Below are 23,034 nucleotides of genomic sequence, written 5' to 3' on the forward strand. Positions count from 1 at the left end.
ACTCAAAACTTGACAAGTCAACTCTTCCATAAAATGAGGGAGATGAAATTTACCCAAATCTGGAGTCCCTCCTGGCTCTGAATGTACTAAAATCCCATGTAAGCAGGAGAAACATTGCCACCTAGTGGTAAATTTACTTTTCTGTTTTTTTTTAAATGACTATTTTATACTTTCCTGGCATTTTAGAATAACGTCAGTGGTCACGGCTACCTTGAAGTCTATATAACACCCCCTAGTTCTGTTATAAATTCAGCGTTTGGGTCTACACACACATACTTGTTTCAGAAATACTGTGAAGCTTACTTAGCTGGAGAAATCTGTTTTCTGGTCATAAGCTTGAAAGAGATTCAGGTGTCCACTATTTCGACAGGTGTCTGTTGAAAGTTCCTATGGTAGGGAGTTTTTCTGGGTCCTGGCGACACGGCAGTGAATCGTCAGTCTTCCCACCCATGGGACTTAAATTCTAATTGGGAGAGAGATGAAAAATAAGTAAATAAGCAGCAAATAAGAAGTGTTTTGATTTTAATAAGAAAATAGTTCTTGGGGGCCCAGCAACATTAGATAGAGTTGGGCTCTCGGAGGAGGTGACATCTGAGTTGAGGCCACATGACAAGGGAGAGCAGCCAGTTCAAGAGGTGGGGAGAGAGAAATTGTTACTCACAGGAGGAGCAGCGCAGGGGCCTTGTGGGGACACTCCTGGCAGGAGGAAGTATGGGGAACTGGGCACCGGGCCAGACCAGGCTGGGGCTTGCAGGCCACCACAAAGAGCTCCGGTTTCAATTCAGGTGCAGTAGTGGGAACCCACTGGAGCAAAGGCTGAGCAGGAGCTTAATTTGATTTAAGCTGCAAACACTCAGGCCATTACTTCTGCAGAGATTGCTGTGGCTGCTCGCTGGAAACAGATAGCTCAGGAGGACAGTACAATAGCCGAGGTGGGGGAGGATGGTGGTACAATGAGGAGCAGCCTTCGGGGGTAGATTCTGAAGGGAGGGCCGAATAGGTGTGGGGCAGGTGGGGGGCGGAGAGGAATCAAGGATGACTGATGTAGGCTTGAGCGATTGTTGATGTTGGGAAGCCTTGGGGAGAATGGGTTTAAGAGGGGTGGGTAGTGGGAGAGAGGGGCCAAAGACATTTATTGGCTGCCTTTTGTGTGCCAGGCCCTTCTAAAAGCTGGGGACAGAGCAGTGCCCAGGGCGGACAGCGACCTGTGCTTCCAGGGAACGGGCATCGTCTTCCAAGCGAGCGGGAGGCGCTGATACAAGTACATGGGAGTGGGTCAAGGTGGTGCGCGCTCTAAGGAGAGCAGGAAGCAGGCCGGAGAAAGGGAATTTGGAGAGAGTTTCCATTTGAAGTAGGTGGTCGGGGAAGGCGTTAGCGAGTCAGCGATGTTTGAGTAAAGGGCTGAAGGAAGGTAGGGGAGCAAACCATAGGGACGTATAGGAGAGGAATGTTCCAGCAGAGGGAAACAAGGAGTGCAACAGGCACGCAGCAGCCTCATGCCTGGCTTGCTCCCGCAGCAGAGAGAACCACGTGGAGACAGTCAGGTATCAGACGGGGAAAGCCGGGTGTGTGTGTGTGTGTGTGTGTGGAGAGAGCAGACTCCCTCCGGCCTGGAGGCCCACCGTCAGGGCTTTGGCTCGCGCACTGCGTGGCTGGGAAGCGCTTGGAGGGCTTTCAGCAGTGACCTGGCCTGGCTTCCTGCAGCCTCGGGCACTGCTGAGGACAGGCTGAAAGAGGGGCACAGGGCAGCCCGGGGGCCCAGCGGCTTAGCACCTGCCTTCGGCCCAGGGCGTGATCCTGGAGACCCGGGATCGAGTCCCACGTAGGGCTCCCAGTGCATGGAGCCTGCTCCTCCCTCTGCCTGTGTCTCTGCCTCTCTCTCTCTCTCTGTGTGTGTCTCTCATGAATAAATAAATAAAAATTCTTAAAAAAAAAAAAAAGAGGGGCACGAGTGGAACCGGGAGCTCTGAAGGGAGCTGAGAACCTGGGCCTGCGATCTCACCAGTGCGCCGGGAGGGCCACACGGGGCGACAGCAGCGATGCTTCCCTGGCTCCAATGACAAAGTAGTTTAAAATCAGATGTGACTTACATAGTGAGAAAGGATTTCGAGGCACCCTAACCAGGTTTTCACTGAAAATCATTCTAATTGCATCGATTCAGGAACAGCTGTCCCTAAGTTAAAGCCAGCTCTCGCCCCATCAAGGTAAGTTTCTTAATCATGACCTGGTGTGACTCCACATCCATTTTAGTGCGAAATCTGCAACTTCTTTGCGAGTCATGGAAAACTAATGAACAATTTTTCTTTTCAGTTATATGATGGGGATAGTGAAAATGCCAACTTGGCTGGAACATTCTGCGGTTCCACTGTACCTGCTCCCTTTATCTCTTCTGGCAACTTCCTGACGGTTCAATTTGTCAGTGATGTAACTTTAGAAAGGGAAGGATTTAATGCTACATACACTACTGTGGACAGTGAGTAAATTAAGACATTTTTATATTTTATGAAACGTATTTTTAGGCACTAAAAATAATGCCATGCTTATATCTAAACCCAATGTTATTTACGAAACTCAGTGTTAATTCCTACCTAAACTCAGTGTCAGTTACTAAATACTGTGTTAATCACTTTGTTTAATCAGTGCTACAAGGCAGCCTGGGTAGCTTAGCGGTTTAGCACCGCCTTCAGCCCAGGGTGTGATCCTGGAGTCCTGGGATCGAGTCCCACGTTGGGCTCCCTACATGGAGCCTGCTTCTCCCTCTGCCTGGCCCCTGTCTCTCTGTGCCTCTCATGAATACATAAATAAAATCTTTAAAAAAATAGGTAATACAAATTTGGTACGATTCTGTTTTTAAAGATTTTATTTATTTGAGAGAGAGAGAGCACATGTGCACACAAGCATTGGGGGAGGGGCAGAGTCCTGAGGAGCAGACTCCCCGCTGAGCAGGGAGCCCAACCCCAGGACCCCAGGGTCATGACCTGAGTCAAAGGCAAATGCTTAACCGACTTGGCCACCCAGATGCCCCGAAATTTAGTCTGATTCTTAGTGAAGAATACCCTAACTTCTTTATAGAATGATGTTAACTATAGCGCTTTGGGCTGGAAGGGTGGGGAAGGCTGAATTTTAAACATGTGCATGTGGAAACATGAATAAAATATGATTAACAAATTGTTCTATTTCTCCAGTGCCTTGTGGTGGAACATATAATGCAACTTGGACCCCACAGAGTATTTCATCACCCAATTCATCAAACCCAGAGGTCCCACTGTCCATGTGTATGTGGGTCCTCGAAGCTCCTCCACATCAGCAGGTCAAGATCACAGTGTGGGCCCTGGAGCTGCACTCACAAGACTGTGACCAGAATTACTTAGAGTTTCGGGACTCACCTGAGGTAACAATTCTAGGACGTATGACAGTCACATCTAATGGCCCTTTTTCACCAGTATTTGCAAAACACTTGAAAGAATGAGTGCATAATTAAATAAATTCTCGAGCTTACCTCCAGCTTGACATGTTTTTCAGGCATATATGAAACCCTCTATTTAGGCATCAGGAAATTTGCCCTTGGTCTTGTAGGTGAGAAGCTGCCAAACTTCCTTGTGCACAGGACACATCTGGGTGTCTAGATAAAAGTACAGACCCCAGGGCCCCACGTCAGACCCTGATTTCTCCATATAGCACCCATTAATCTAAATTTTTGATGAACTTCTTGAGTGTTCTGCCCCTGGTGCTCCAAGGACCATGCTCAGAGAAACACCTCTGCAGTTAGGGGGATCTGTGTATAAGATGAATGGGAGGTGTCAGTGTGGAACACATGGAAATCACATATGAGGCCATTTGGCACCAGTCCAGTGGGATTATATTCATGGTTATGTAAGAGAGAAAAAAGGAAAAAGTTGTTTTGGTTTAAAAAGAGAGACAGAGGGATCCCTGGGTGGCGCAGCGGTTTAGCGCCTGCCTTTGGCCCAGGGCGCGATCCTGGAGACCCGGGATCGAGTCCCACGTCGGGCTCCCAGTGCATGGAGTCTGCTTCTCCCTCTGCCTGTGTCTCTGCCTCTCTCTCTCTCTCTCTCTCTCTGTGACTTTCATAAATAAATAAAATAAAATAAAATTAAAAAAAAAATAAAAAGAGAGACAGAAAGAGAGAGAGAGAAAGGTGAATTGCTCATGGACCAAGACTTTGAGAAGGCAATTGGATGTGGACACGTGATGTTAGCAGAAGGCCTGAAGATTTGGGTGTATTATTACATGGTCAGTAGCTGAAATAATGTGAGTAATGAGATTATCCACGGAGCATATGTAAAGTGTGGAGTCATGACCAGAGGACGGATCCCTGCGAAAAATACCCAGGAATCCCTGGATTCTTTCAGCAGTTTGAGAAGCAACTAATCTGGCTCAGTTCATTCCCAGAGTGTCATATTTACCCTCCCCCCCCACAGGCTGGCAATACAAGAGGGTCCAATCTGTCCTTTCCTGAGTTTTCAGGGTCCTCCTCATATGATCCCCTAGTTTATACGTGGATCTCAGTGGGGGTAGAAGAATTCAGTTTGGCTGATTCCCAATTGGAGAGATCTGACAGGAGCTGGCTGCTGAGGGGACACTGTATTTGTTGAGTTTTCAGAAAGCACAAACACTTAGACATATCCCAGGCTCCCACCGTGGCCAAGGCATGAGGATCACTGCTCCATTGGCAGTGGTTTCCAGTATGAGATTCCTATTCCCTGGTGGTACCTTCCTGGCAGGTCTTAGAGCCAAGTGGAATGAGGCCCTTTGGTTAAAGCTCTTTCAATTTCCCATTGCTTCCTGAAGCTAAGATGATGGGGACCAGGGCCAGCTCCCATCTGGATACAGAAATGCTACTTACAAGGCACAAGGCAGCTCTGGATCATAACAGCAGCTGGATAGGCTTCAAAAAAGACCTAGTATTTGTCATGAATGAATAATGCCCTTTGACTGAATGAAGAAAAGAACACAAAGGGTTTCAGCCTGTATATGTTGGGAGGAAAGACAGAAAATTGACTGATGACTGGGAGAAACGAACTCCCCAGGTGTCCAAGATCAGGAAGAGAAGATACAGCTGGAAGTTCATGTGAGGATCATGAGATGGAGGGTGATAGTTGCTGGCCTAGGCAATTGCACAGAGTGGAGGCCAAAGTCACCTGTAGTAAGGACTGCAGATCAGGGTGTTCAGTGGATCATCTGTGAAAACATTGAAACCTCTAAGGGTTAAGGAAGTGGGGTGCAAGGGATGACCATGAGCTAAGACACAAGTCTTTAATGAAGGAAAGTCACCAGAGGAGAAGTGAGAATGGTGAGAAGGGTCGGAGGAATCTTCAGCCAGATGTAGCCACTTTGATGCCAGGAGAGGTACCTGCAGTGAGAGACCTGAGAACCCTGCCCACCGGCCCAGTCCCTCACCACTGTTCCTTGAGTGGACTCGAGGGATTGTGGACTATGGGAAAAGAATGGCCTCCACTAGGAGGCTGCAGGGACCCAAGCTTCACTCCAGGCTAACACTGCAGTGAATGTTGAGAGGAGGCCACAGGCAAGGTTAGGAGAGGACCAGCAGCCGGTGACTGGGGGCACGGAAGGGGGGCTGGAAACAGACATTAGTAGCAGGAGCTTGCACCCAGGAGTGAGAGGCAGCAAACGTCTTTACGTTGGTGCCAGTGGTTTTTATCCAAGATGGGTGGGTGCTGGACTGCATTACCCTACTACCTTGAGAGGCGAGGAGGGCTGCCCAGGTTTTACAAAGGAGCAACAGAGACCTCGTGGCAGGCAGGGGCTGTGCCCTATGGGATTCACAGCATTGCCAGAGTCTGGTCAGATGAGCTCAGGGATGGTGGTGAGGGCCAGGGCAGGGCTGGCTTAGGCTTATGGAGTTTAGGATGATGGGGAGACCCTAGCAGAACTGTGTTGTGCCTGGATGTCCGCAGAGCAACCACACAGGCCTTTGGCAGTGAAGTTACATGAGGGGGAAAGGGTCTTGGTTCCATACATGGTATCTGTCTCTTGGTTTCAGCAGAAACTTGGCTTCTACCTGCCTCTTGGTGAGTATGAGACATTTGTGGATTCCACCTGAGCCTGGCTGTCCAGGGCTTCAAACACTGTAACTAGTTTCCTTGGCTACATTGTTTTCTTTTAAGATTTTATTTATTTATTTGAGAGGACAGAGAGAGCATGAGCAGGGAGGAGAGGCAGAGGTAGAAGGAGAAGCTGACTCCCTGCTCATGCAGGACTAGATCCCAGGACCCCCAGATCATGACCTGAGCTGAAAGCAGACACCTAAGCCCCTGAGGCCACCCAGGCACTCCTCCATGGCTGAATATTTAAACCATCCTTTTATATGTGGTTTAGTTTCCACTATGGTATATTCTCTTTTGAAACTAAATCTAGTATGATTTGGCTTCCATTTCATTTCAGAGTAATGGAAGTCCAGGACCTCAGATCTGTGGCAGAAATGCTTCAGCTACACCAACGTTCTATTCTTCTAGGAGTACGGCAATTGTCATCTTCAAGTCCGAAGTCCTCAACAGAAACTCTAGAGTGGGTTTTACCTATCAGATTGCAGGTGAGCCCTGGAACTTTATCTGTTATTCAGAAAAACTGCCACCATCCCAATGACTGCTGGGATCAGCTCTTACGAGTAACCTTGGATCTGTTAACATAAATCACACCTGCAATGACATAAGAATTTTAAGTAGAAGCCAGGCCCAACTAAGCAAATTACTAGAGCTGGTCTCTGAAGAGGTACAGTGAATATGATATTAATTAAAACGTTTAGAATGCCAGCATATTCTTCGAAGTTCATGTAGTTAATTTGTCCCTACCAGTTGTTTTATTAATTATCCACTTGACTGCATCTAGAACTCACTGTACCTCAGGAAGTTTATTTTGTAAAAACCAAGAGTTCCTGAAAGGGTTATTTGATTACTATCATGACTCAGAAGTTTATTTCCACAGAATGTTATTTGATGTTCTTTTCCAGCTTGATTAAAATGAGAGCTGCCTGTGATTAAAACAAACACACAGAAATAATTTGGGCAGTTTTACCCATTTTTACCCAAAATGATAAAGAACAGCAATTCACCAATTCTATCAGAATGAGTAACTCATTAAAGGATGTAAATGGAAATCCTCATGCAAATGTTGGTCTTGGAAGCAGAAACTTTGTCCTGAAAAAGTCTAGATGCCAGCCAACTCCAGTTCAGTGTGATCAGAGCAGCACAGAGAATGTTAGAACATTCCCTTTCAAAGAAGAAGGCTTACGTTTCATATTTCCCATGGGAGTGTTTTATGTTAACGAGACACTTCATTGCATTTGCCATCTGAGCCATGACCTTGCTTCTTCTGACCTCACTTATCTCAAAGGAAAGTGAAAGGGCAGGATTAGCTTTTCTTCTGAAGTTTGCTCAAATTTAATAATCTTTTTTAATTCTTTCAATCAGGTTGAAAGAGCATTAAATATTGGGATGCGTACATTAATTGTGATTTTTTTCCCCTCTAAGGTTGTAACAGAGAATATAACAAGGCTTTTGGCAATCTGAAGAGTCCCGGATGGCCAGATAATTATGACAATAACTTGGATTGCACTGTTATTCTCACAGCACCACAGAACCATACTATTTCTCTCTTTTTTCATTCATTTGGCATTGAGGACTCAAGTGAATGCACACATGACTTCTTGGAGGTAATATACGTTTAGATAGCATGTCAATGAACTATTTAAAAGATGATTCACTGAAGATTTTTCACATCTGTCTCTGCTACTTCTAACCATGGATCCCTTACTTGTTCATAATTGGTTCATCATCCTTTCATTCCATAAATATTTACCAAGCATCTTCTAGGTCCAGGCACCAGAAGTCAAAAAGGGAACAAGACATAGTCAGGGCCCCCAGGAGGCACACAGCCCATGGGAAAGACAGAAAATAGTCAATTTCCACACAACGTGGAAAGGACTAGCAGAGTCAGCATGGTTAGGAGCACCTAATTCAGTTTGGGGACAGAGAGGTTTCCTGAGGGACAAGATGTGTGAGTTCAAAGAGAACCATCCAGTGCTGGGAAGGAGCAGAACCATGCTCCTTGAGTATTTGCACATTTGTGATTCTCCAGCACCACCCCAAGAGCGCCCCCTGCACCCTTTCTGCCCTGCACCACCTATACTGTTTAAGCGAAAACTATTGCTGTTGTTCACGGGAAGATGTTCTGAATGAGCCCATGACTGAGGCAGGCACTGTGTGGAGTGCAGTGCCTCTATTTTACCATGAAAACCTCAGAGCTCATTTGGGCGCCCTTTGCAAACTCTTTTGGAAATGTACTCAATCTTAGGCAGTAAACTGCAGTGTAATCAAAGACTTGTAAATCCAAGGATGCTGAATTCCTCTGTGAATTGAGTTTGAATGTGAACCTTACCTGAAGTGCTCCAGATGGGCTTTGTCTCACATACACAAGGGTCTGGTGTTTCCAACAGCTTGCTGCCCTATGTCTGCTCTAGAGTCTTATTATCATGGGAAGCTCTCCCCTACAGAATTAATCTAAATATTTTGTTAATGAATATTCTTAATCTGTAGAGTAATAAGTACTTGAAGGAAGCCTGGGCCTTTTTCATGGCGGATACTTGTCATGGTAGGAATGGGGAGCGATGGCTTTGCAGGGGAGGAAAGGAGGAGAGAAATAGAGTATTGCTTGTGTCAATCAGGACATTCAACTCAGACCTTTGTGCCTCACCACTTATGTGAAGTGTAAAGCAGAAGCCAGAGGAGAGGATACAGGGAAAGGACAGAATAATCCCACCAATTCAGACTCACAGTGCAGCTACCCCTGGTTCATGCCTGGGTTGACCATTAGTGACTGGAGTTAACATGTGCATTTTCCTGAATGCTGAGACATGCAGGCTAGCTCTCCAGCATCAGAGGTGGGAACTTCTCCTTTTAGCTGCCCTTCTGGTTCCATAGAAAGTGGTTAGAAACTTCCTGTCCAATAAGAAAAGACTGAAAACTGCAAGTCAGGCCTGTAAAATGCAGCTGCATCTGTTTTTTTCTGGGAAGACTGACGTGGTTTATTGGCAGCCATATGCACAAGACTCCCCATGCCTTTCGTGTCAGCTCTGCCAGGAACAGAAATTTCTCAGTGATGACCGTGACCATATTACTACCACATAAGAGCCAAGCTCTGGATCACATGTGGAATCTGCATTTGTTTTTAGTGGATCCATTTCCCTTTTTAGGGTCCTCTAATAGCTCAGAGATACTGGTCCCTCCTGTGCAAAGAAAAACGGAGAGGATGCTAGTTGGAAATGATACTCCACTTCTCCTCTCAGAGCAGAGATTTCTAAAACAGATCCCGGAGGAAAGAGACTCAAAGTTAAGAATAGCATGGTAGCAGGTCTGGCCCTCCAGCGCTCCTGAATATGGCGGTCCTCTCTGTCTGCTGGTGGTTCACTGGCCACTCCATCCATGGCAAGGCCACTTGGAAGAATAATCCAGAAAGCACCAGAAAGGCACTACTGTCTCCCACTGGCTACTCCGTTGACCTAAAAAGAATCTCACTCTAGGTCAACAGTCTCCAGTAAGACCAACCATGGTGCCTTTGAAGACCCTCTATGACTTAAGACAACCAGAAATTAACCAAATGTCAAACAATGAATTTATAAAGGGATTGGAGGAACTTCCAAGAATTTGAATACAGATGTCAATAAAATCACCATTCATACATGTTGAGCTGGTTCCAGCTCTACATCGGCTGGATAACACTTCTTTAATACTTCTCCAGAGCCCTCCTCTGGTATAGGGCAGCTGAGAATACGCAGGAGGAGCCCTGAGGACAGAGGTGGTGGAGTTCACTGAGGTTACCCATACTCACACACTGACTCATCTCCTATTTTTATATGCATCTACTTTAATCAGTGAATTAAAAAAAAAAATCTGTTCAGCTTTAGACTGTGTTTTTAAAATTACCTAATAGTCAAATTTTATGAGATTTGTTGTGTCTTTTTCACATACTGAAATTCCTTTGGTTTTGAAATTTATTATACTTTGTACTTTGCTTTTTTTTTTTTTTCGCATAGCCCCTGCATAGCCAAGCAATTTTCAAAGGGGGTAAAAAAACATACACGCGGTATAATGAATAAAGCACAATAGAAGTGACTAGAAACAGAGCAGACAATATCCCTCTCCAATCTTTTTGAAATTTGCAGATATTTCTGAATTCAAATGCAAATGGCTTTTGATCTTCAAGTTGGGTGTTTCTCATCTTTGGGTCTATTTTCAGAGACCAGTTCATTCTCACGTACATAAAAAGACAAAGCTTTTCCAAAAGAGGTCGTCATTCAAATAGTCTCATGTGTCAATGGATAGCAATGAAAAATCAGAGGAAAAAGAATAATATGCTTATGTATAGTAACTAATGGCTCACTTTTCCAGGTAAGAAATGGAAGTGATAGCAGTTCACCATTATTTGGCACATACTGTGGAACTCTGTTGCCAGATCCTATCTTCTCTCGAAACAACAAACTATACCTACGGTTTAAGACCGATAGCGCAACTTCCAATCGTGGGTATGAAATTGTCTGGACCTCATCACCCTCTGGTAAGACACTTGCACTTCATAAGGGACATTGATGTAGATGAGAAAAATATAGGGGATCTAGTAAGAAAAGATCATTAAAAGTGACCATACCTTCTTAGCCATCCCTATACTTGATTTTTTTTCAATAAATACAGAGATTTTTAACAATGAGAGTACAGATACCCTTTTTAATTCTACTCTCATTATTTCTACATATTATATATCTATATGTATCACTATAACATATAGATACATGTATCTAGCAACAGGTAGAAAATATAGAAAGAGTATAAAAATATGAATAAAATATAGATAAGATATAGATTTTAAAATTCCTTTATAATTTCTGATTTTATCATATTTTTAACTTTTGGTTTGATTATCAAGATAGCTCTCTGAGAATTAAAAACCAAACAAAACATGTACTAAAAAGCCAAGTTACTAACGCATACTCGGGTATAAATAAGCAGCTGCTCCCCTTGCAGTGCCTGTCATTTCTTGGCAGTCCTGGAGGTTAATTGCTTTTTTCAGGGCAGTAAGTAACTTCCTGCATGTTTGGTTGGTGGTTTATCAAGTAATTGAAGGAAATTTAAGTCATGTCAATATATTGAACTCAAGAGAGGAGAAATATCTTTATGAGATGTCCCGTTGAGGTATTTAGAAATATCTAAAAACTTTCCAAATAAGGATGATAAAAATGACTTAAATATACTGAGGGACAAGAAATAATTTAAATCTTGGCAGCTAAAGATGCTTACAGGTGATCTCCAATGCCCTAATTTTATAGAGGAGGAAATAAAACATGAGGTTAATGAGTTTTCCAGAATATAAGGCTAGACTGTGGTGGAAGCATGACTAGACTTCCAGGGGTCAGACACCCAGATCAGCACCTTTTAATATCTGGGTCCCCGGGGTATCTGGTCTAAATAATGACAATGTTCACACACAAATTAATACAGAACTCTGGCTTTCAGCATGTCAGTCTTGGGACCATCAGTTATAAGACCAGAAAAGTCACTCATGCAATAAAATAATTCATGTCAAAACCTACAATGACACACTCTGGGTTTAGCCTTGGAATTTCACTTTTAATTTTTCTTCACTCACATCATTATCATCAACTGATAGAGAGCCCTCTGCCATCAAAAGTACACAACTTTAATTACTATCTCCCATAGCTACTTTTTCAAGTTCTTTGTTTTCCCATTGTGTTCTCAACCCACTGTTTGCAAAGAAAGGTCCTGGAGGAAGTAGTCCCACCATCATGATATATAGGGAACACAACGTATGATGTGGGGAGAGGGAAAGGGTGAGGGATGGGGTGGGAGGAGGTGGTGGTGAGGGAGTGGGAGTGATGTAGTCCACAAAAGAAGCAGGAGAGAGGTTCCTGCCTCCTCTATTCTTGCACTTTGTGTCTCAGCACCTTGAGAAAATAGCGGCTGTCTTACTGCCTCACAAAGGGATGGTTTTCACTTGGTTCAATCAAACGTCCTGCATTGGTTTCCTTGCAGGCTGTGGTGGAACCCTTTATGGAGACAGTGGCTCCTTCACCAGCCCCGGCTATCCCGGCACTTACCCCAACAACACTGACTGTGAATGGGCCATCATCGCTCCTGCTGGAAGACCTGTCACCGTCACCTTTTACTTTATCAGCATTGATGATCCCGGAGACTGTGTCCGGAACTATCTCATACTCTACGATGGACCAGATGCTAATTCTCCATCCTTTGGACCATACTGTGGGGCAGTGAGTAAAACAAGCTTTTTGAATTTCCATTAATTATTTTTAAATAATAACAGTATACACTTTTAAAGCCAGACACAAAATACAAAGCACAAGCCTTTGACAAATTTCAGCAGCTTCTGGATTTTCCTTCCTATTTGGGGAGCACATAGTGCCACCTCGTGGGCATTGCGTGGAATCAACAGTACTGGTTTCCAGGCTCCACCGCATCAGAATGGCTTGTGCAGGTGTTTTGCGGTCCAGACTTCCAGGGCCCACTCACACCTGCTGCCGCCTCAGAATTTCTGGGACAGGAGCTGCTGTGCATTGTTTTTTAAAAAGCTCCATACGTGATTTCAGTGCGCTGCCCAGCATTGAGTACCTGTGTTATTGTCTTCATGAATGCAACTTTGGACAGTTTGGACACCTGGCTCCATTTCATCTACTTCTTGTTGAAAGTTATAGGAATTCTTTGAAGAAATAAGCAGGGAGATCAAAGATGGGTCTAGTGACTAGTAGCTTGTTTTCATCAAGTTCTGATGTCACAGATCTTCCCAAAACATCAAGGGAGGATCCTGACAGTGACCGAGTATTGCCTGTGTCTGCCCTCACCGTCTTCCCATTTTATATGAAAGTAATGGAGGGCTTTCCAGGAAGGGAAATGTGACCACATTTCTGACCACAGAGTGTACCTGTTTCCTGCCGTTCTGCTCTTTACTTAGTTAGGCTTTTGAATGAACTGGATGGGGAATTACATCAGCTAGAAGTCTAGAGAGTTGTTTGGTTTTTCTAACTTGAGATAAAATTGACATAACATATTGGTTTCATACCGTATAACATATTGGTATAACATAAATTTGGGGCATTTTTTTGTGATGAAAACTTTTAAGATCTACTCTCTTGGCAACTTTCAAATACACATGATAGTGTTACTGACTACAACCTCCATGCTGTACAGGGCATCCTCAGGACTTATTTATTACAGCTGAGAATTTGTACCTTTTGACACCCTTCATCCAATTCACCCACTCCTACCTCCCGCATCTGGCAGCCAGCAGTCTGTTCTCTGTTTCTGAGAGTTTTAGGTTGTTTTGTTAGATTCCACAAATAAGTGAGATCATATGGCATTTATGTTTCTCTAACTTATTTCATTTAGCATAACGACTTCAAGGACCTTCCATGTTGACACAACCAGCAATATTTCCTTTTGGATGGCTGGATGATGCTCTTTTATTATTATAATATAATAAGCATGCATATCATATGTTTATCCATTTATCCATTGATGGACATGTAGATTGCTTTTACATCTTGGCTATCATAAATAATGCTGCAGTGAACATGGGGGCGCGCAGATATCTTTTCAAGTTAGTGTTTTTGTTTTCTTTGGATAGATTCCCAGAAGTAGAATTTCTGGGTCATATGGTAGACTTGTTCTTAATTTTTTAAGGAAACTCCATACTGTTTTCCATAGTGGCCGCACCAGTCTGCATTCCCACCAACAGTGCACGAAGGTCCTCTTTTCTCCACATCCTCACCAACACTTGTTATTTCTTGTATTTTTTATAATAGCAATTCTAACAGGTAGGAAGGGATATCTCACTGTGGTTTGATTTGCATTCTCTGATGATTAGTGATGTTGAGCATCTTTTCATGTGCTTGTTGGCCATCTGTATGTCTTCTTTGGCAAAATGTCCAGGTCCTTTGCCCATTTTGTAAAATTGGATTGTTTGTTTTTACTATTGCATTTTGCAAGTTCTTTATATGTTTTGCATGTTAACTCCTTATCAGATACATAATTTGCAAATATTTTCTCCCATTCAGTAGGTTGCCTTTTCATTTTGTTGATAGTTTCCTTTGCTGCATAGGAGATTATTAGTTTGACATAGCTCCTCTTGTTTATATTTGCTTTTGTTGCCTTTGCTTTTGGTATCAAATCCAAAAACATCATTGCCAAAACCGATGTCAAGGAGATTACTGCCTTTGTGTTCTTCTAGGAGTTTCATGGTTTCAGGTCTTTAACTCATCTTACCTTGACTTTTTGTGTGGTATAGTCTCCTTCCTTTGTGTGTATATATATCCATTTTGCACAGTGCCATTTAGTGAAGACAGGATATGAAAATAAATCCTAAAAGGAAACTACAGATGTTAACAGGGGAAAGTCGTACAATTTAACTGAAATGATTGTTTTAGTTGCAAAAATAAGCATGTGTTTATATCTGAAAAAATTAAAATTTCAGAAAGAAGTAGAATTGGAAATTCAATTTTTAATGACCATTTCATTGAGTTATAATTCACATACCATAGAATGCAGCTACTTAAAGTGTACATTCAATAGTTTTTAGTAGATTCAGAGTTATATAGCTCACATGATCAATTCAAGAACATTTTGTTACCCCAAAAAGAAACTCTGTATCCATTAACAATCACTTCCCGTTTTCCCTCAGTGCTCTTCCCCACCACCAATATTTTGTAAGATATCTGTATTAATTCTTAGCAAGATTACTTATGGAAAAATATGTAGGTTTACTGTAAACTCTATGAAGTTCCTTGATGTAGTATTTTGTCACTAGGCTAACATTTCCAGAAAAATATTCAAATTTGTAAAAAATATAATTTGTTACTTTTTTTCCCTTCAATTTCAGGACACCAACATAGCTCCCTTTGTGGCCTCTTCACATCGTGTCTTCATAAAATTTCACGCAGAGTATGCAGTGTATCCATCAGCAATCCGATTAACCTGGGACAGCTAACTGAGTAGCGCTGTGTGTCGGCTCTTGGGCAGGGACCATCAGACATGCCATCCCGCTACGGCTTTCTGCCTGGGTCACTGGAAAGGATCTGAACTTTTTTTTTTCCACCAAAGTATGTGTGGAATCAATGTCTGCACATTTAAAAAATATATAGAATGTAGCTTCTTTACTCCTGGCCGTGAGTGTCATCCTTCTAACACTTGGAGCTGAAATTTGTAAAAACTCCTTAATGAGTTGGAAATGATTATGACACATGTGATTGTCAAAAGTGGTGAAATAGGACTATGATTTTCCCTGTGAATGTCAAGTGAGGGGTAATAAACATAATTGAATGGTACACAATGATGCTGTATTAATATTTACCTCATTAAAGTTTAGTCTTTCACTAGCGGGTATAAGTAAGTGTTCAAGTTGAACTTTTCGATTTGGATGAGCTACCTGAATCCTTCAGGAGGTGAACTGGAGCTACGTGGCCTGAGTTGGCATTTTATCACTCCTCATTCAGTGCTTCCTTCACTTCTCTGCCCTTTCAATTCCACAAGCACCACCATTTTCTATTCCTAGTTTCACAGCACAGTCTGCAGACTCATAAAAGGCTTAGCTATGCTTTTATAAAGTTTTCTGCTGCCTTTAACAAAGCAAGAGCACCTATAGTAAATACACAAAGGTAAGCCTTAATGATGACATGGGGCAAAGTGAATGAAAGAAGCTGTGGAATGTGTTACTTCATCTTATTCAAATACTCAAGTGCCAGAAAAATTATTTCTCCACAGAGTTTAGAGCCACATAAATGAAACATTCTCACCTTCACACTTTCTGCTTCCTTGGGGCTCCTGGGTGGCTCAGTCGTTTAAATGTCTGACTTTGGTTCAGGTCGTGATCAGAGGGTCCTGGGATTGAGCCCTGAATGGGGCTCTTCAGTTGGCAGGGAGTCTGTTTCTCCCTCTGCCTCTGCCCCTCCCATGCCCTGCTCTTGCTCTCTCTTTTCTCAAATAAATAAATAAAATCTTAAAAAAAAATCCTGCTTCCTTTAATTCTGTGTTATGCGTAGATATATCGACTTTATAGCTGATTCCCTATTGGAAAGAATGGTGAATAGGATGACAAGCACCATTCGACCCATTGGGTCCTGACAAGTTGAAGCAATGGATGGAAACTCAAGATGAAATATCATAAGGAGAGACACAGTATTTTGCTCTTTTACCTAAAAAAGAATCACAAAGGTATGGAATATGCAGAAAGTTTGACGATAACGTGTGAAATGATGGGAGTTTTATCTGAAGGCAAGATTAACAGCTGTCAAACAATAAAAGAGGATTTGATCTCGGATGACATCATTAGAATAATGGTATCTACCAGAGGCAATTTCACTTTCCCAGAAGGCATAGTGGAGTATCCGAGAGATGTAGACACCAATTTCAAGAAAGCATAGTCAATATTATAATGTTTATTTTAAGTTGGAAAATTTAAAACAGGAAAAAAGTAATTTCTGCCATTCTGGAGGTTGTCTTTTCAATTTATTGATGGTTTCCTTTGCTGTAGCTGAAGCTCTTTAATGTGTTCCTACTTACGTATTTTAGATTTCTTGCCTGTGCTTTTGGTGACTTATCCAAGAGATCATTGCTAAGACTGATGTTAAGGACATTTTCCCTTGGGTTTTCTTCCAGCATTTTTATACTTTCAGGTCTTACATTTAAATATTTGATCCAAAAAATAAATAAATAAAATAAATCTTTGATCCATTTCAAGTTAATTTTTGTGAATGGTATAAGATAGGGGTCCAGTTTTATTCTTTTGCATGTGGATATCCAGTTTTCCTGGTACCATGGATTGAAGACACTGTCCTGTCTCTGTTTTTGGTATCATTGTCAAAAATTAGTTAGTTGCCCAGGGACGCCTGGGTGCTTAGTGTTGAGTGTCTGCATTTGGCTCAGGTCGTGATCCTGGGATCAAGTCCCACATTGGGCTCCCTGTGTGGAGCCTACTTCTCCCCCTGCCTCTGTCTCTGCCTCTCTCTCTGTGTCTCTCTGGATAAATAAATAAAAGCTTAAAAAAAATAGTTGTCCATATACATAGCATTTATGTCTGGGCTTTCTGTTCTATTCCACTGATCTATGTGCCTGTTTTAATGACAATGCCCTGTAATATAGCTTGAACTCAGGAAGTGTGAGGCCTCCAGGTTCGCTTGCTCTTTCTTTTCTTTCTTTCTCTCTCTTTACTTTTCTCTTTTTCTTTTTCTTCTTTTCTTTCTTTTCTTTCTTTCTTCTTTCTTTCTTTCTTTCTTTCTTTCTTTTTTTTTTCTTTTCTTTTCTTTCTTTCTTCTTTTCTTTTCTTTTCTTTTCTTTTCTTTTCTTTTCTTTTCTTTTCTTTTCTTTTCTTTTCTTTTCTTTTCTTTTCTTTTTTTTTTTCTTTCCCAGAATTGCTTTGGCTATGCAGAACCTTTTCTGATTTCAAAAGAATTTGGGGATTGTTTTTGTATTTTTATGAAAAATATCATTGGAATTTTTATTGAGATTACTTTGAATCTGTAGATCACTTTGAGTAGTACAGATGTTTTCACAATATTAATTCTTCCAATCCAAGAACATGTGCTATCTTTCCATTTATTTGTGTCTTCTTCAATCCCTCTTACCAGTGTCTTAGAGTTTTCAGTTGCTTAAATTTATTCCTAATTATTTTGTTGTTTTTGATACAATTATAATTGGGATTGCCTCTTAATTTCTCTTTCAAATAGTTTGTTGTTAGTGAATAGAATTGCAATAGATTTCTATACATAGATTTTGTATCCTATTTTACTGAATTCATTAATTCTAACAGTTTTTTTAAAAAAGTTTTAGTGGCCTCTTTACAGTTTTTTATATATAAGATCATGCCATCTCTCATTAATAAGACCCATCTCATTTCTTCTGGTGCTACTTTAATTCGCTCATTAGACATGTTTATTGAATATTTCCTATGTGACACACACTAAGCAAACCAAGGATAAAGTAGTGGACAAGACAGCCATACAACTCCATCAACTGATGTCTTCCCACTTCAAAAAACCCATTTCCTAGGTCCAACTTGTCTGGTTTCCTAGGGCAAAACTCTCAATTTTCTTATCTGGTGAAACTTTTATTAAGCCAGCTTCCTAAATCTAGTGGCCAAGTGGTAACTTTCTTGCTCTCGAATTGTATCATCATGAATGAAACTCCATTCTTAGTGATCATCCCTGCACAGAGCTAACAATCAGCTAGTTCACACTGGTACAAACGTCCTGGTTGTTAAATATTGAGATACACCAAAGTGCTTCTTTCAGGCCATAAGTGGAATCCAAAAAGTTATAAAACAAAAGGGTTTGAAGGGTGGATGAGGGGAAGTCTTACTTGGAAGAAAATGGAGAGTGATGTTCAACATGGGTCTGAAGGAATACAAATAGGCACAAATGTAAAGAAAGGGAAATTACTCCTGTTCACAACTGATCATATTCTGAACTGAGAAAAATCTCATGGTCACTTTCTAACACTAGCCCATTCCAGGTAAGAATGGAAACTTTATCATCCTATTTGAGAAGAGCAGAACAGGGACAAGAGACAAACTCCAGCACTACTTTGTCCATCCAGCCTCTTCATGATTCAGCAACCAAAGGGCTAATGCTTGACACAGAAGTTGGCTTTACTAGTACTACCTGGTGGCCATACTGATTCAGTTCTCCTGGGAATATCTATCCCTGCCTGCTCATGGTCTGGGAACCCAGGATTGGGGACAGCCAGTTTCCTTCTACCACTTGATCTCTCTCCTCTCCGATTCTCTGTCTCCCTAAACAACTGGACCTTAGCAGGAAGAATAAATCTCATTCCTTTTAGTCTTCAAGGGTAACTTTGCCCATTATTGGCCAGAGTTACCCTTGGAATAGCTCAGCAAGAGGCCAGCACAGGCTCTCTCTTGGCCCAGTGGAATATTAAGTGCTCCAGGCATTCTTGTGAAGAATGACCTAGGGGATGGTTGGGGCCAATGAATAGGGCTAGGAGATGCTCAGGATATGGGTTCTAGTTGTAATTTTCTATTACATTTCAAATCCATTTAATGGAATTAAAAAAAATCTGCCACACACCAGGGAATACTAACAATATTAATTATATTAAGAAAAAATTAGAACTAATATCTATGTAATATTTGCCCTATGCCATGTGTCATTCTTGTATATCACTCACTGAAATAAAATACTAAGAACCATTACTTCCATTTTACAGTTGAGAAAAATGAGGTATGAAAACTTCAATAAAACTTGAGTGAGAGAGCTATGATTCTGACCTTGGCAACCATTCAAGAGTGTGCCTCCCATTTAGCATGAAGGATTAGGAGTCAACTTATCAAATATGACTTATTAAATATTAAATATGTCAATTTATTATTATAAACTATTCTCATAGAGCTATTAAAATTCTTAAAAAAGAATGACATTGTTATAAGACCTAGGAATTTTTTTAATGTAATTGCTGCAACAGCATCAAAAATAATGTTAATGGGAAAAACTCATTACTTATTGGAACCACAGATAACTCCATGGCTATCAATTCTTTTTTAATTTTACTTATTCATGAGAGGCACAGAGAGAGAGAGTGAAAGAGAGAGAGAGAGAGAGAGAGAGAGGCAGAGACACAGGCAGAGGGAGAAGCAGGCTCCATGCAGGGAGCCCGATGTGGGACCGGATCCTGGGTCTCCAGGGTTACACCCTGGGCCAAAGGCGGCACTAGACCACCGAGCCACCCAGGCTGCCCCATGGCTATCAATTTAAAGAGGGAAGTTACTGGAAGAAAAATGGTATAACTATTGGATACTTGATGAAAAATTGGCTTTTCAAATTTTAATTTGGTAACCCAATGTAAACTAATATACAGTTTGGAGAATAACAAGGTATTTTAAAAATTAATGATACATGCAATAATTTATGTAAATGTACTTAATTTACCTTAATTGTCATAATCTAGCGTGCTTTGTGTGGACGGGCATCTTCCGCGCTCTATCTTCGATTGGCCCACCCTGTGGGCTTGGGGTGGGAGTAGTACATTTCTCCTAATGGGCAGTATTACAGCATAGACAGTATGTAAACGCAGAGCACTTGGCAGGGAAGCTGTGGAAGCGATTTAAGCTCTCATAAATATTAACTTTTGCATGGAGGACTGGCTACATAATATGCACGGCCCAGTACAAAAGAAAAATGCATGGCCTCTTGATAAAAAATTATTAAATATTTTGAGATAATGACAGCAGAGCATTAAATCAAGGACGCAACCCAGCTAAGCATGGAACTTTGTGTTGCTGCACAGGCCACATACCCAGGAAGCTGGCCCGTTTCCATGCTATAAAAATCTGGAACTTAAGGACACTTTTTATTAAGAATTGTATTGGCAACAGTGAAGATAATCAGAGGAGAATTATAAAGAAATGAAAATAATTTTCTGGAAAACAGGAAGTGAATAGAAGCCGCAGACAAATGAAACAGTGGGGGCAGGGGGTGGGGTAAGAAACTGCAGCCCAGAGCAATTTCAAGACCGGTGTGCAGCAGAATTGAGAATGGACTTTCCAGGCATTATCGGGGTGTCTGGGGTTGGCAGGTGCAGCGTGAGGAGTAAGACCAGAAGTACAAGAACTACATTAGTTGGTGCTTGCAATTCACCATTTCCCTCTGCCAGCAAAAGCAGCCTAGTGACTACATGCAGGTATAAAACTGGGATCTCCCCTCTGGAGAAATTTAACCAACAGCCCAAGGAAAATTAATGCGGACCTAGGATGGAAAAAATTACACATCACAAATAGAAAAGGAAAAAACCACATGGGCTATCTAGGAAAAAACAACCAAGAGTCACCAGACAAGAAGAATTACAACAATATGAATGGGAAAGTAGATAAAGTATCTACTTTAGATAAAGTAGATAAACTTTAAAGGAAACTTTAGATAAAGTAACTGAAAAGGTCACAAGGGAACAGTTCAGTCAAGAGAAGAGACATTTAAAAATTGTTATTATCCTCAGAGATATTTGAGAAGAGCGCCCTCATGAAACAAAAGCCCGTTGAGATTAACCAAGGAAGATGTCTTAGGAAGTATTTTTTTGATTAATAGCCAAAATCGCTTTTTAAAATTTTAATAAAAGTTTCAGAAGATAACATTGAGATATTTCCCAAAACATTAAGTTCAGAATATAAATAAAACACATGAGGGAGAAAAAAAGATAACTGTAGGAAACTGTCCTAGGAGGCTGCCATCTGTCTAACAGATTTCCTTAATGTGCTAAATAAGAGAAAATGGCAGAAAAGAAATTTCAAGGAAATAACAGAAACAATTTCCAGAGAGGACGAGAGAAATGAATCTTCAGCTGAAAAGGGCCAAATGGGTGCTAAACAGAGTAAATTTAAAAAGACCTCCAATTAGAGATCTGATGGTGACATTTCAGAAAATGGTAAATAATTAAAAGATCACAAATGCTTCCCAAAGGAAAACAATAGTTCCCTGGAAAGACTTGAGGAAGACACCAACACATCTCTAGGCATCAACCTTGGAAGCAAAGGTCACTGGAAGGACGCCTTTGAGATCTAAGATTGATAACGAACTCAGAATTCCATGTTAGGCAAATTATAAAGGTGTGGGCAAAATACCGACATTTTAATAAATACAACTACTCAGAGTTTGTGCCTCCTATACACCATTTTAGGGAAGTTTATTTAAGCGGCTCCATCAAGATAAATACAAGAGAGGTCAGTTGAAACCTAGGAGCCAAATGAAAGAAACCACAGGTCACCCATCAGATGGACGAGCAGAAATAATTGGTCAAAGTTGGAGCAGAAACTTAATAGGTTCCTAAAGCCTTCAAGAAGAATTCATTGAATTCCAAGCAATGGAGAGGAATGAAAAGTTGTATGTTCTTAGAGGTACGGTAAATGGGATACAGTAGGGGCGCCCGGGGGGCTCGGGGTTGAGCGTCTGTCCTCTCAGGTGTGATCGTGGGGTCCTGGGATCGAGTCCCGAACGGGGCTCCCCTGAGGAGCCTGCTTATCCCTCTGCCTGTGTCTCTGCCTCTCTCTCTGTCTGTCTCACGAATAAATAAATAAAATCTATTTTAGAAATATAGGAAAAAAAAGAAAAGCCGAAAATCTATTAAAAAAAAAAACCCAACAATGAAGATTGTATAAAAAATTCATCATTCAATAAAAAGCAAACTACAATATTGCATAATTATGAGTGTAGTATAAGGAAAGATAAGTCATTTATCTGTGTGTATTCCCCTTCATGTGACACAGGGGTCTATGCTGGGTGCTGGGAATCCCTGGCTGGGTGCTAGCAATTCCTACCTGGGTGTCAGGAATCCCTTGCTGGGTGCTGGCAATCAATAGCTGGGTACTGGGAATCCAGCTGGGTGCTAGGAATCTTTAGCTGGGCGCTAAGGAATCTAGCTCGGTGCTGGCAATCTCTAACTGGGTGCTAGGAATCCCTAGCTGGGTGTTGACAATTCACAGCTGGGTGCTAGAAATCCAGCTGGGTGCCAGGAATCTACCTGAGTGGTAGCCATCCCCAGCTAGGTGCTAGGAATCCCTAGTAGGGTGCTAGCAATCCCTAGCTGGGTGCTGGCAATCCCTAGCTGGGTGCTAGAAATCCAGCTGGGTGCTAGGAATCTAGCTGGGTGCTAGAAATCCAGCTGGGTGCTAGGAATCCCCAGCTGGGTGCTGGCAATCCCTAGCTGGGTGCTGGCAATCCCTAGCTGGGTGCTAGGAATCTAGCTGGGTGCTAGCAATCCCCAGATGGGTGCTAGGAATCTCCAGCTGGGTGCTGGCAATCCCTAGCTGGGTGCTAGGAATCCCCAGCTGGGTGCTAGGAATCTAGCTGGGTGCTAGCAATCCCCAGCTGGGTGCTGGCAATCCCTAGCTGGGTGCTAGAAATCCAGCTGGGTGCTAGGAATCTAGCTGGGTGCTAGCAATCCCTAGCTGGGTGCTAGGAATCCCCAGCTGGGTGCT

At 42.0% G+C, this 23,034-nt stretch overlaps 1 protein-coding gene across 1 annotated transcript in view; it reads left to right on the forward strand.

The window, feature by feature from the left end:
- The window catches only part of CUBN (cubilin), a 256,413-nt gene extending 241,031 nt beyond the window's left edge, over positions 1-15,382 (forward strand). The window contains exons 61-67 of the mRNA XM_026016002.2: positions 2,311-2,473; positions 3,186-3,391; positions 6,424-6,571; positions 7,509-7,690; positions 10,425-10,590; positions 12,081-12,316; positions 14,938-15,382. Coding sequence (XP_025871787.2) covers positions 2,311-2,473; positions 3,186-3,391; positions 6,424-6,571; positions 7,509-7,690; positions 10,425-10,590; positions 12,081-12,316; positions 14,938-15,045 — 1,209 coding nt within the window. The 3' untranslated portion in view covers positions 15,046-15,382. The remainder of the gene's footprint in view (positions 1-2,310; positions 2,474-3,185; positions 3,392-6,423; positions 6,572-7,508; positions 7,691-10,424; positions 10,591-12,080; positions 12,317-14,937) is intronic.
- Positions 15,383-23,034: the final 7,652 nt, after the last annotated feature.

Source organism: Vulpes vulpes, chromosome 2 (assembly GCF_048418805.1).
Source record: "Vulpes vulpes isolate BD-2025 chromosome 2, VulVul3, whole genome shotgun sequence".
In the NCBI taxonomy this organism is placed as follows: domain Eukaryota; kingdom Metazoa; phylum Chordata; class Mammalia; order Carnivora; family Canidae; genus Vulpes; species Vulpes vulpes.